Source organism: Sus scrofa, chromosome 12 (genome assembly GCF_000003025.6).
Source record: "Sus scrofa isolate TJ Tabasco breed Duroc chromosome 12, Sscrofa11.1, whole genome shotgun sequence".
Taxonomy (NCBI): Eukaryota; Metazoa; Chordata; class Mammalia; order Artiodactyla; family Suidae; genus Sus; species Sus scrofa.
This window is the reverse complement of record NC_010454.4, coordinates 51,714,870-51,729,743: the sequence shown is the minus strand read 5'-3', so window position 1 is coordinate 51,729,743 and position 14,874 is coordinate 51,714,870. Positions and strand designations below refer to the sequence as shown.

The 14,874-nt window shown below is 45.9% G+C and overlaps 1 protein-coding gene across 9 annotated transcripts in view; it reads left to right on the top strand.

Annotated features, from left to right (window-relative positions):
- RABEP1 (rabaptin, RAB GTPase binding effector protein 1) overlaps positions 1–14,874 on the top strand; it is a 265,953-nt gene that overhangs the window by 138,437 nt on the left and 112,642 nt on the right. The window contains exon 1 of one of the 9 annotated variants that reach the window (XM_021067735.1): positions 10,678–10,936. The exons of 4 other annotated variants lie outside the window; for them this stretch is intronic. In XM_021067735.1, the coding sequence (XP_020923394.1) occupies positions 10,903–10,936 (34 nt within the window). In that variant the 5' untranslated portion in view covers positions 10,678–10,902. Of the gene's footprint in view, positions 1–10,677; positions 10,937–11,267; positions 11,473–14,874 lie in introns of those variants that run through there. 4 more of the 9 variants (XM_021067736.1, XM_021067737.1, XM_021067734.1 and 1 more) reach the window with 4 other exon arrangements.

Sequence of the window (14,874 nt, the reverse complement as noted above, 5' to 3'; positions counted from 1 at the left end):
CAGATGTGGCTCGGATCCTACGTTGCTGTGGCTCTGGCGTAGGCTGGCGGCTACAGCTCCGATTCGACCCCTAGCCTGGGAATCTCCATATGCCGTGGGAGCGGCCTAAGAAATGGCAAAAAGAAAAAAAAAAAAAAAAGATGACATTAATAGGAGTTCTCTGGTGGCTCAGTGGGTTAAGGATCTAGTGTTGTCACTGCTGTGGCTCTGGTAACTGCTATGGCATAGGTTCGATCTCTGGCCTGGGAAACTTCCACATACTGCAGATGCGGCCAAAAAAATGACATTTATATATGATAATCTTTTGTCCATCAGACTGGCAGACATAAAGAAGATTGATAAAAGTCAGCATTGGCAAGGAGGGACAGAAATGAGTATGTACATACACTGTTGGTGTATCATTGGGTGTTACTTTTTGAGAGTAGTTTGTCAATATCTATTACAATGAATAAGTGTTGGTGACTGTTGATCTAATAATTGTAAGGGGATAGGTAAGTCTGAAAAATCACTCATATACGTGTCTAAATAGATAGATATGCATGTTCCTTGCAATGTTGCATGTTGCTTGTAAATAATGAAAAACTTTAATAATCTGAACATTTACTGGAGTTCCCTCATGGCTCAGCAGGTTAAGGATCAGGTGTTGTCACTGCTGCGGCTCTGGTTATAGCTGTAGCTAGAGTTGGATCCCTGGCCCAGGAACTTCCACATGATCCTGTTAAGGCTAAACAAAACAAACAAACAAACAAACAAACAAACAACCTAACCATCTACCAAAATGGAGCACTATGTGGAAGTAAAAAAGAATGAGGTAAAGCCATATGTGTTGACTATACTATTAAGGAAAAGGGCAAGTTCAGAATAAATGTACCAAATGATTTTATCCGTGTGAGGACGATATAACAGAGGCACATCTTTCTGCATGTTCGTAGATGCATAGAAAAATGTCTGAAAGGATTCATACAAAGCTGGTAACAATAGTTTGTCCTGGAGAGGTGTAGGATCGTGTGTGTGTGTTGGAGGGAGGAGAAGCTGAGGGGTTACTTTTATCTGTATCTTTAAAAAAATTATAACCAGAATTTTTTTTTTTTTTTTGCTTTTTAGGGCCACACCCTTGGCATATGGAGGTTCCCAGGCTACGGGTTGAATCGGAGCTACAGCTGCTGGCTTACACCACAGCCACAGCAACATAGGATCTGAGCCGCGTCTGTGACCTGTATCACAGCTCGTGGCAATGCCACATCCTTAATGCACTGAGCGAGGTCAGGGATCGAACCCGTAACCTCATGGTTCGTAGTCAGATTTGTTTCTGCTGCACCACAACAAGAACTCTTATAGCCAGAATTTTATTGGAGTGGTTTGAAAAAATAAGCAAGAAATAAAAAGAAGGGTAATGTTTGGAGATAGCATTGAAAATTCTAAAAATGAATTCAGTTGATAATGGCATAGAAGTGTAGGGGCATTTGCTAATGTCTTATAGACATGGTTAGCCAGCACTGATAGCAAAAAAACATATGCTTTGGAGTAAGATGGGCTTGGATTTGAATTCTAGTTCTTCCTCTTACTGTGTGAACGTGGGCAAGTCATTTAACCTCTCTGAGCTCTGTGATAATAAATGGAACTTACCTCAGAGGGCTGTTATGAGGATCGAGGAGAGAACACAGGTAAAAATCTCTAGCACATAGTAGGTGCTCAGTTAAGTGGTGAGGAGTATTATTATTATTATTATTATTAGCGGTGGTTAAAATTAGGGTCTGTAATCCAAAAGGAGTGAGAAGCAGATGAATGGTGGCCACATAGTACTGAATCACCCAGATGTAATCTGCAGACTAGATCTTCTCATCATCAAGAATTCTTCATTACTTGCAGCAGTTATTCCTACTCTTCTTCATTTGTTAATCCATCCATTCACTCATTCATTCAGTAATTTTGGGGGGAAGGAGGAGCCTGCCCACAGCATGCACAAGTTTCCAGGCCAGGAATTGAACCCGATCCACAGCAGTGACAACACAATCCTTAGGTCACCAGGGGACTCCTCATTCAATAGGTATTTATTGGGCATTTCTTATGTTAGGCTCTAAACCTGTAACGTTAGAAATAGACAACTGTCCCTATTTTTCGGGAGCTGACATCTTCCCCCAATGGGAAGAAGAAACACATAGCTAGCTGACAACAGAGCCTGGAAGTTACCCATCTGGGCATTGGACCAGACAATCTGGGTCTGATTTCCATCTCTATGACTTACTAGCTCTGTGACCTTAGATGAATTATTTAACCTCTTTGGTCCCATCATCTATAAAATGACTTGACAATAGTTCCTACTAGTTTAGAGGATACAGAGATAAAGTATTTTGTCCAGTACCTGGCACATGGCAACACTAGTAAATGTTTTAGGCGTGCCCAGGGAACGCGGAAGTTCCCAGGCTAGGGATCAAACCCATGCCACAGCAGCAACCCAAACCATAGCAGGAAACACTGGATCCTTAACCCGCTGCGCCCCTAGGGAACGCCAGTGTCAGGCATTTCTATTTCCAGGCAATGACGACATTGTGCAGTCAGTGTCCCCGAAGGGGACTTCCCAGAGAAGGGCGTGTCCACCAGATCTAAACGTACTTGACTATCTAGCAAATTACACACAGTCAGTGATAATGAATCCTTCTGTTACTTTTCCCTTTTATTTATTTTTATTTTATTTTGGGGCCCCACCTGCAGCACATGCAAGTTTCCAGGCCAGGGACTGAATCTGAGCCACGGCTGAGAGCTACGCTGCCCCTGCTGCAATGCTGGAAACTTTGACCCACTGTGCTGGGCTGGGAATAGGACCTGCCCCTCCGCAGCCACCCAAGCTGCTGCAGTTGGATTCTTAACCCATTCTAAGGCCCAGGGACCCCTCTTCCCCAGGATGGAAACTACTGATCTAGGGAAAAAAGAAGGAAAGGAGAGAAGGAGAGGAGGAAGCAGACAGTTTAGAGCAACTACAAATGTTAGGGATTAGGTGCTTTATCGCTACAGTCCTTCTGAAGTGCCATGAGGCTGGTCTACTATCTTCGTTTTAGAGATAAGTGAACAGGAGCTCAAAGAGGTTAAATAATGTGTTCTGGGTCTAGAGCTCATCTGAGCCAGAATTCCAGGTCGTCTGATTCTCTGCCTGGACCTCTTGCCTGGACGTCAACCTGCATCTCATGAGAGTCTGAGACAGGAGTCAAACTTCTGTTTATAGTACCCTCCTGTATATTTCTTAGCCAGGAGAGGGATCAGGGCAAGGACCCATTGGAGCAATGATCCCTGATCCCCATCTTCCCAGGTCCCAGGAGGGGAAGGTAGCTGCTCGTCAGCTCTGCACCTCTCATTGTCTGCTTTCTGTGTCAGCTAAAATTTCATCTTACATCTAACCGCCACTTGGGTTCAAGCTACTGCCTGACACTGACGTTTCGTGGACGTAGTATGATTGTTCCTGTATGTCTCTATTGATGAGGGTCCTATTCTTGTATTAAAAGCTATTATTAAAAGGGGATAGTTAGTGAGAGAGGGACTAAGCTGGGGGATTATGGCTGAGGACATAAGGGTGTCTGTTCTTGGTGGAGTCTTCCCAAGGACTCTTAGCAAGGAAGCCAGCACCCAGGTTGGGACTTTTCCATGTCTCCAAGTGCCTGGAAGCCGATGATCAGGCCCTGGTGGGGGGAGAGGTCCCTTGATTCTTGTCCTTCCCCCATAACCTGCACTGAAGCTGTCCCTTATTGAAGGACAGAGAAGTACGAAGCCATGACCCTACTCCTTGGTCCCTTCTCCCCCTTGAGAATCTGGCTCCAGAGAGAAAGAGAGAGAGAACCCTAACACTCCTGAGTACTGTCAGCTGATTTTCAAGTTGGGATACATGGTCTGACAGCCATGTCTGCACTTATAAGAACCACAGGATAGAATTTTGAGATGGCTCTTGGGCATCTATCCGGACATAACTCTACTTAAAAGAGACACATGTACCCGCATGTTCATTGCAGCACTATTCACAATAGCCAGGACATGTAAACAACCCCAATGTCCATCGACAGATGACTGGATTCGGAAGATGTGGTATATATACACAATGGAATACTACTCAGCCATAAAAAAGAATGACATAATGCCATTTGCAGCAACATGGATGGAACTAGAGAATCTCATCCTGAGTGAAATGAGCCAGAAAGACAAAGACAAATACCATATGATATCGCTTATAACTGGAATCTAATATCCAGCACAAATGAACATCTCCTCAGAAAAGAAAATCATGGACTTGGAGAAAAGACTTGTGGCTGCCTGATGGGAGTGGGAGGGATCGGGAGCTTGGGCTTATCAGACACAACTTAGAATAGATTTACAAGGAGATCCTGCTGAATAGCATTGAGAACTTTGTCTAGATACTCATGTTGCAACAGAACAAAGGGTGGGAGAAAAATGTAATTGTAATGTATACATGTAAGGATAACCTGATCCCCTTGCTGTACAGTGGGAAAATTAAAAAAAAAAAGAATTTTGAGATGGAATTTATCCAGGAAAATTTGGTTTATCTACTCCACGCCTGTTGTCCACCTTCTGGGTTGTTGTGAAGAATAAAATGAAATACCAAATGAGGAAGTACCTAGTCAACTTTAAAATGCAGCAAACTTTTTCTTTTTTAATTGAAGTATAGCTGATTTGCAGTCTTGTTAGTTTCAGGTGTACAGACAGTGATTCTGTTTTAAAAAATGCAGCAAACTTACTGTCATTAGTATTACAGGATCTTGAGGCTGGAACGGATGGTAAGGATGGTCTAGTCTAATCCCCTAAGTGTAGCAGGAAGCTTTCTGTAGTGCTTCGGACCAGTTGCTAGCCAGAATCTACTAGCATACTTGCAGTGACAGGGAGGTCATTCCCTGAAAAGTAGCCCCCTTTTCTGGTCAGCGCTGAGAAATTTTTTTTTTTTTTTTTTTTTGTCTTTTTGCCTTTTCTATGGCCACTTCTGCGGCATATGGAGGTTCCCAGGCTAGGGGTCTAATTGGAGCTGTAGCCGCCGGCCTACACCACAGCCACAGCAACACGGGATCCAAGCTGTGTCTGCAACCTACACCACAGCGCTCGGCAACGCCAGATCCTTAACCCCTGAGCAAGGCCAGGGATCAAACCCGCAACCTCACGGTTCTTAGTTGGATTTGTTAACCACTGTACCACGACGGGAACTCCATTTTTTTTTTTTTTTAAGGTTTTTAGGGCCACATCCTCAGCATATGGAAGTTCCCAGGCAAGGGGGTCAAATCAGAGCTAGTCTTCGACCTACACCACAGCTCACAGCAACGCCCTACCCTTAACCCACTGATCGAGGCCAGGGATCAAACCCACATCCTCATGGATACTAGTCGGATTTGTTTCCACTGCACCAAAACAGGAACTCCCTTTTTTTTGAGGGCCGAACCCTCGGTATGTGGAGGTTCCCAGGGTAGGGTCGAATCAGAGCTGTAGCCACCAGCCTACACCACAGCCATAGCAATGCTGGATTCTTTTTTTTTTGTGTGTGTGTGTGTGTGTGTGTGTGTGTGTGTGTGTGTGTGTATGTGTCTTTTTGTCTTTTTGTTGTTGTTGCTATTTCTTGGGCCGCTCCCGCGGCATATGGAGGTTCCCAGGCTAGGGGTAGAATCAGAGCTGTAGCCACCGGCCTACACCAGAGCCACAGCAACTCGGGATCCGAGCCGCGTCTGCAACCTACACCACAGCTCACGGCAACGCCGGACCGTTAACCCACTGAGCAAGGGCAGGGACCGAACCCGCAACCTCATGGTTCCTAGTCGGATTCGTTAACCACTGCGCCACGACGGGAACTCCCCATTTTTTTTAAAGCTTTATTGAAGTATAGTTGGTTTACAATGTTGTGATAATTTGTGCTGTTCTTTAGGTTGAGTCGAAGTCTTTCTTTCTTTTTTTTTTTTTTTTTTTTTTTACTTAATGAATTTTATTACATTTACTGGTATACAACAATCATCACAATCAAACCCTACAGCATGTCCATCCCAAACCCTTAGTACATCCCCCACCCCCCAACTTGTCTCACTTGGAAACCATAAGTTTTCCAAAGTCTATGAGTCAGTATCTGTTCTACAAAGAAGAAGTTCATTGTGTCCTTTTTTAAGATTCCACATGTAAGTATTTGATGTTAGTGTCTCACTGTATGGCTGACTTCACTTAGCATGAAATTTCTAGGTCCATCCATGTTGCTAAAAATGCTGTCATTTCTTTCCTTTTAATGGCTGAGTAATATTCCACTGTGTATATGTACCACATCTTCTGGATCCACTCCTCTGTCGATGGACATTTAGGATGTTTCCATGTCTTGGCTGTTGCAAATAGTACTGCAATGAACACTGGAGTACATGTGTCTTTTTGAGCCATGGCTTTCTCTGGAGAGATGCCCAGGAGTGGGCTTGCTGGATCAAATGGGAGTTCTATGTTTAGTTTTCTGAGGAATCTCCATACTTCTTTCCACAGTGGTTGCACCAATTTACAATCCCACCAACAGTGTAATAGGGTTCCTTTTCTTCCACACCCTCTCCAGCACTTACTGTTTGTAGACTTTTGGATGATGGCCATTCTGGCTGGTGTAAGGTGGCACCTCATCGTGGTTTTGATTTGCATTTCTCTAATAATGAGTGATGTTGAACATCTTTTCACGTGTTTTTTGGCCATCTGTATGCCTTTTTTGGAGAATTGTCTGTTTAGATCTCTGCCCTTTTTTTTTTTTTTTTTTTTTTGTCTTTTTAGCTATTTCTTGGGCTGCTCCCGCGGCATATGGAGGCTAGGGGTTGAATTGGAGCTGTAGCCGCCAGCCTACGCCAGAGCCACAGCAACACGGGATCCTGGAACCTACACCACAGCTCACGGCAACGCCGGATCGTTAACCCACTGAGCAAGGGCAGGGACCGAACCCGCAACCTCATGGTTCCTAGTCGGATTCGTTAACCACTGCACCACGACGGGAACTCCTCTGCCCATTTTTTGATGAGGTTGTTTGTTTTTTTGGTATTGAGTGATAGGAAGTGTTTATAAATTTTGGAGATTAATCCCTTGTCAGTCGATTCATTTGCAAATATGTTCTCTCATTCTGTGGGTTGTCTTTTTGTTTTGTTTAGGGTTTCCTTTGCTGTGCAGAAATTTTAAGTTTCATTAAGTCCCATTTGTTTATTTTTGTTTTTACTAAGAGGTGGATCTGAGAAGATGTTGCTGTCGTTTATGTCAGAGAGTGTTTGGCCTTTGCTTTCCTCCAAGAGTTTTATAGTATCTGGTTTTATATCTAGGTCTTTAATCCATTTTGAGTTTATTTTTGTGTATGGTGTTAGGGAGTGTTCTAATTTCATTCTTTTCCATGTGGCTGTCCAGTTTTCCCAGCACCTCTTATCGAACAGCTGTTTTTTCTCCACTGTATTGAAGTCTGTCTTTCTGCAAGCTCTGGGCATACAGCACATTTGTACCCACTGACCTCCAGGGTTTGAGGACAGTCTTCACAGCCCAAGACATCTTTTTTCCCCCCAGAGTATTGTTGCCTGATATTTACATCAGAAAATAATTTTCACATTCTTCATTCCCTGAGACTCCACCCACTCCAAGCTGGTCAGTGTTCCCTTGCAAATAATGGTGCCCGGAACAAACACAGTTAGCACTCACTGCTGATGTGAACTGGTCAGGGCAAAGTGCAGGACAAATCTCACCTTCTGTAATTCACACACTGTGACTCTTATTCCCCCCCGACCCATGGCAAAATCTACCAAACATTACTTTGTGCCTTTTTTCTGTTGTTGTTGAATCGCAGCTGCTGCTGCCAGCCACAGCCACAGCTACAGCCACAACAGATCCAAGCTGCATCTGTGACCTACATCACAGCTCATGGCAATGCTGGCTCCTTAACCCAGTGAGCGAGGCCAGGCATCGAACCCTCATCCTCATGGATACTAGTTGGGTTCATTACTGCTGAGCCATGATGGAAACGCCTTCCTTCTTCCCTTCTTCTTTCTTTCCTCTTCTGTCTGACTGTCTTTTCTCATGTGGAAGTTCCTGGACCAGGGATCGAACCTGAGCCACAGCAGTGCCAATGCCCAGTTCTTAACCACTAGGCCACCAAGGAACTCCTAAACCCCTCCTTTGCATGGGGAGCTCTATGTGTTTAGATCAACAGCCTGAACTTTTCTGAGTGACCTTGATCCACATGGCCTGGCTTCAAGCCCAGGATTATCAATGGCAGTAAACTATGCCTCTCACTCACTAGAAGGAGCCCCTTCCCTAGAGGGCATCAGCATCTGCTATCTTTATGGTCCCTGCCTCATGTTAGTCATCACCAGACAGAGGGTGCAGCAGACTGCCCAATCCAGGACAAAGGTCTCCACATCCAGCACACAGCTGCTCATCCAGAAAAAGTCATTTAATGAGAGATTGGGGAAGCTACCCTGCTCGCTCTCTCAAAGGCACACTAGCCATTCAAAGATAATAACTGGTCATACAGCTCAAGTCTGTGCATAGGTCCTTCTCCAAAGTTAACAAGATTTGGGACAAAACTGAAAATAGATATCTACCTAAATTACTTAAAATTATAAGTCATTCCAACTGTTAACTTTAACATATTCTACTCTACCTTAACAAATATACATCTTTATGGACATGGAAGGTCAGGTTCAAATTTAGAATTCCTGGCGTCCTCAGATTTATATACCAGAATGAGGTGGTGGAGGTGCACTGGCTCTGGCCCACCTGCCCTCTTTTTCTTTCTTGTTTTCTTTTTTTAGTTTTGCTTTTTCCTTTTTTTTTTTTCCCCCTGTCTTTTTTTGCCATTTCTAGGGCCGCTCCTGTGGCATATGGAGATTCCCAGGCTAGGGGTCAAAACTGAGCTGTAGCCGCCAGCCTATGCCACAGTCACAGCAACGCCAGATCCGAGCCATATCTGCAATCTACACCACAGCTTATGGCAATGCCGGATCCTTAACCCACTGAGCGAGGCCAGGGATCAAACCCGCAACCTCATGGTTCTTAGTTGGATTCGCTAACCACTGAGCCATGATGGGAACTCCTTGCTTTTTCTTTTTTAAGGCAGTAGGTGCAAAATATGGAAGTTCCCAGAGCTAGGGGTCGACTGAAGCTGCATCTTTGGGCCTACACCACAGCCATGGGAACACAGGATCCAAGCCACTGCACAGACTACGCTGCAGCTTGCGGCAACACTGGAGCCTTAACCCACTGAGTGAGGCATCCTCATGGATACTAGTCCAGTTCTTAAACCTCCTGAGCCTCAACGGGAACTCTTTCTTTTTCTTTCTTTCTTTCTTTCTCTCTCTCTCCCTCCCTCCCTCTCTCCCTCTCTCTCTCTCTTTCTTTTTTTTATGGCCACACCTATGGCATATGGAAGTTCCCAGGCAGGGACTGAATCCAAGCTGCATCTGGAGCAATGTTAGATCCTTTAACCCACTGCGCCCCTGCCTAGGATGGAACCATGCTTCTGAAGCTCCCCTCTCCCGCCACCCCCAGCTACTTCGGTGGGATTCTTTTTTTTTTTTTTTTTTGTCTTTTTTTTTGCTATTTCTTGGGCCGCTCCCGTGGCATATGGAGGTTCCCAGGCTAGGGGTCTAATCGGAGCCATAGCCAACAGCCTACGCCAGAGCCACAGCAACGCAGGATCCGAGCCGCGTCTGCAACCTACACCACAGCTCACGGCAACGCCGGATCCTTAACCCACTGAGCAAGGGCAAGGACCGAACCTGCAACCTCATGGTTCCTAGTCAGATTCGTTAACCACTGCGCCACGACGGGAACTCCTCGGTGGGATTCTTAATTCACTGAGCCACAGGGGGAACTCCCAACCCACCCTCTTTTCCCATCTCTGTCCTGCACTAGGATTCTCTTAAGTTATATGCCACCTCTCCCAAACACCACTGCCTCTTACCCATTTGTATGGATCCCCAGACTATGTCCTAGAGAGGATGGACCTGGGAAGAGGCCACAGCCTCCAGCCATTTCGGGAGGGAATTCTGGCGTCACAAGTTTCCAGAACTTGGTTCTGAAGGAGGGGTACGGACACCAGGTAGGCATGTCCGCTGGACCCCGTGGAAGCAATATGGCCAGAGCTGGGGTAGAGCTGCGCTTCTAATGTGTGGTGCCTATGCGCCGGTCCAAGGGTGGTATTGCCTGCCCATCATCTTTCCTCTCCCTTCACAGGTGCAAGAACTTTTGCTGCATCCCCAGCATCTATCACGGTTCGTGGCACTTAAAAGTCACATCGAACATAGGTGCTTAATGGAAAGTACATCAGAAACCGTTCCACACACTTCATTTAAACTTTTCTTAGCCATTACACACACGAAGGCTGTGAGGTCTAAAGAGGCTTGAGTGACTTGCCCAAGGTCACACAGCTAGAAGAGGTAGAGGCTGGATTTGCAGTCACTCCACCTCCTCTCTTGCCCTTCTTTTATTATTCTTTCTTTGCCTCTGTGCTGGTGCGCCTCTACTAGCCGGGCCTTTCCCGCCCTCCTCCTGTCCCCTCTTTGCACAACTTCTCAGTTTTGCTCCGGAGCTCTGGCAGCCCTCTCCGCTCCTCCTCTAGCCTCCTCTGGCGCCGCGCTCCCCCACCCTTTGCGAAGCCCCGCCCCTCCCCTCCGGGCGACGTCACGTGCCGCCCCATCCCCCCGCGCCTGCGCACAGCTTATTTCCCGCTGTCAGGATGAGGAGGCGGAGGTCGGCGTTCGGGTCCGTCTCTGCCCGCGGCTGTGGCGGCGCCGGCGGCTCCAGCCTTAGCGGTTCCTCCCTGGGCGGCGGCGGCGGCGGCTCGGTCGACGCCTCCTCCGCCAGCTGAGCCCGCGGGAGCCCGGAACGCCGCTTCCCCGCCCATCCCCGCTCCCCGAGGCCGGCCGCCCGGCCATGGCGCAGCCGGGCCCGGCTCCCCAGCCTGACGGTGAGGCGCCCACCATGGCAGGCGCGGCGGGCGCGGCCTGCCCGGCGCCGGCGTCGCGGGGGGACCTCGGGGCGGCGGGAAGGGCGCGCGCAGGCCCCGGGCGTGACCCTGCCGGGCGGAGGCGGGAGCGCGCGGGCTGCGACGCCGGCTGCGCGAGAGCGCGGTGCGGGGGCCTGGGCGGCCGTCGCTGGGGAGGGGGCGGGAGGCGCCAGCGGCAGCACTGGCTGGGGGCGGGGTGGGGACGGGGTGGGGGGCGGCGCTGCGGGGGACCCGGCCGAAGCTGGGGAGCGTAGGGAGGGAGCTGCTGTGGCTGGCGGCGCGACCGGCACGTGGGTTCTGCTTGTGGAGGATGGAAATCAGGAACATGTGCTATATTCGTTAAAGGGAAAAGAAATTGCTTAGGTAGTGGTGGTGTGCCCTCCCCACGCCCCGCCCCCCTATCCCGGTCTCAGAGCGCTTTGTACACAATTTTGTTTCATAAAACTAGCTGGGATCAGTAACAGGATTTAGTCGCCTTGAGGCAGAGTGGCCTAATGGTAAGTGCTGGGGCCTGGGAGTCTAAAGGACCTTCTCTAACAGGCACTATGCAAATGTCTTAGCCTCTTTGAACTTCAGTGTTCTCCAAAGAGGTTAATTCGTGCCTTTATATTTTATCTGTGAAGGAGACCACATGTTTTCTGTTAAGTGATTAGCATTAAGGCGATGTTTGGGAATAATGAGGAGAATGGTGTTTGAGGATGCTGAAGTGGAGGAAACGTGTCTTTTAGAGCACTTATACCCAAGGAAGGAAAAAGAACCTCATCCTAAATGGTCCAGGTTGGTTGTCAGAGTCCTTCATGACCTTCTGGGAAGTGGACTAAGATCTTCAGAGATTGACCACATGGTTGCAGGTTTTATTACCTGCAGTTAGTTTTGGAAAGAATGTACTTGGTCTTTAGCAAGGGGTGAGAGAATTCTTTCAGGTGGCTTTTTATGATCAGCGTGTGTGCCTAGCATTTTTAAGTGTGAGTGGAATGTTGGGAGTTGGTGCTGTGAACTTAGTAGGTGCTTTAAAACGTGCCTTTAAGGTTGTCTCTTAAAATAGTCTTTCATGGAAACCTTACTCTCTCTCCTTGCCTTTGGGGAACCTGGAACTGTTATCAGATTTTATTGCTAACTGCTTTCTTGGAAGTGTGCATCAAAGCCTGTTAGTCTCTGGTTTTAGGTTTTGTTTTTTTGTTTTGGTCTTTTGTCTTTTTTAGGACCGCATATGGAGGTTCCTAGGCTTGGGGTCCAATCGGAGCTGTAGCCGCCAGCCTACGGCACAGCCACAGCCATGCCAGATCCAATCCTTAACCCACTGAGTGAGGCCAGGAATGGAACCGGCAACCTCATGGTTCTTAGTCGGATTCGTTTCCTCTGCGCCACGACTGGAACTCCTGGTTTTAGGTTTTGTTAGTTGCCTAAGGAGAGATGTCTAGTACCCACATCTGGAGTTGTGTAAGAATCTGTGTGCTATTTATGTTTCAGAAGAAGAGAAGGGAGGCATTTCTGGTGGGCTGTTAGGAAATGGGGATGTTTTCAGGCTACATTTTAATTCTCACCTTTTGCATTTGGTGTCAGGGAAGGAAACTGTGCTTTTCTACAAAAACGTCTTTGTTATTGCAGACAGTGGCAGAATAGAGAGAACCCCGGTGGCTTCTGGTTCTGATCTGGAGTGGTAGGTATACTTAGCTGGCTGCTGCCTTCTCTTGAGTTGCATGGAAACAAACGTCTAGGGCTAGGGTGGCTCAGGTGACATGACAGTCTGGAATAAAAATTCCCTGCCTCTTTCTAGATGTGAATGGTCTTCCTTGTAAATAGGCATAAGTGACTAAGCACTTGAAAGAGGCTAGGAAAAATTAGTGTTAGGAAATCTTTTATTCTTGCTATTCTTAGTACTGGCTTATTCTCTATTTTTCAAATTCTGTACCTGTCAGATAAGATTTAGTTTGCATAGATTGCAGTCCTTATTTTCAATTAGGGTGCTAATAAGCAGCCACAGCTACTGTTTATAAAAGGAGAGAATATTCCATGTGTTGGAGTGCTTCGTGTCAGTGTCTTCTTAGAAGTTCATCTTGGGGATTTAATTTTTCTCTTTGGCTGAACTTAAAATAGATCACTTCTTAACACTTTAGCTTTGGGCACACTTGAATTTCCTAGGCTTGCTGATATTTAAAAAAAAAAAAAAGATTGCAGGGATTTCCTGTCGTGGCTCAGCTGTAATGAACCCAGCTAGTATCCATGAAGGCTTGGGTTAGATCCCTGACCTGGATCAGTGGGTTAAGGATATGGTGTAGCCGTTATCTGTGGTGTAGGTCGAAGACAGAGCTCGGATCCTCAGTTGCTGTGGCTGTGGTGTAGGCTGGCAGCTGCACCTTCTTATTCGACCCCTAGCCTGGGAACCTCCATATGCCTGGGTGCAGTCCTGAAAGAAAGTGGTTGCAGAATTCTTTTGAGTCAAACTGGCAGTGAAAGATAACTTAGTTTTTGACTTTAGTCTTGCTTATATCCCATTTTAGAAGCAGTTGTCTTTTATATTGGCATTGTTTTTTCTTTTCTTTCCTAAAAGGCTGCACCTGCCACATATGTAAGTTCCCAGGCTAGGGGTCGACTCGGAGCTGCAGCTTCTGGCCTGTACCACAGCCACAGCAATGCAGGATCTGAGCTGCATCTGCGACCTGCACCATAGCTCGAGGCAATGCCAGATCCTTAACCCACTGAGCAAGGCCAGGGATCTAACCTGCATTCTCATGGATTCTAGTCCTATTCGTTTTTGCTGAGACACAACGGGAACTCCTGTTTTTTTTTTTTTTTTCTTTGACATATATTTATTTTTCATGGATGTTGATTTGTGTGTAAAACAACAGGATAAAATGTAATTTTCTTTTAATTCTCTTTAATTCTTTCTTTTGTAACTTTAAAAAAAGTTTTTTTGTTGTAAATATAGTAAAATTACGATGTGTTAGTTTCAAATGTATAGCAAAGTGATTGTTATACATACATATATGTTCTTTTATATGTAGTAGTGTGTATATGTTGATCCCAAATTTCTAATTTATCCTCCCCCACTGTTTTGTAAGTTTTTTGAAAACTTTTTTTTAAAGATACTTTTTAGTTTACTCATTTAGAACAAAAGTAACTTTAATAGTCAAGCAAATTTCAGATGATAATTTCATTTGTATCTTGAGAATTCAGACTATAATGTAAAAACTTTGAAATTTCAGTATTTTAAAATCTAAGTTGTACTCTTAGAAGCATTTGCTCCTATTTCACTTTTTTTTTTTTTAATTTTAAAAACACTCTTCTAAAATACTTCCATTAGGGAGTTCCCATCGTGGCGCAGTGGTTAACGAATCCAACTAGTAACCATGAAGTTGCGGGTTCGGTCCCTGCCCTTGCTCAGTGGGTTAACGATCCGGCATTGCCGTGAGCTGTGGTGTAGGTTACAGATGCGGCTCAGATCCTGCATTGCTGTGGCTCTGGCATAGGCCAGGGGCTACAGCTCCTATTTGACTCCTAGCCTGGGAACCTCCATATGCCGCAGGAGCGGCCCAAAGAAATAGCAAAAAGACAAAAAAATAAAATAAAATAAGATTCTTCCATTAAAGTATGGATATAAAGAAGTATGTTTTCTCCCATCTCCCAGAGGAAACCAATAAGTTTTCCGTCCTTTTTTTTTCATTTTTAAAAATTTTATTGGCATGTAGTTGATTTACAAAGTTTCAAAATGTTACAGATCTACCTCTTTCTTGTTAATTTGTGCTGTACAGCAAAGAGATTCAGTTGTATACTCACATACACACATCTACATCCATTCTTTTTCAGATTCTTTTCCAATATAGGTTATCACAGAGTATTGAGTAGAGTCGCCTATGCTATATATTTAGTAAGTCCCTGTTGATCATCCATTCCATATA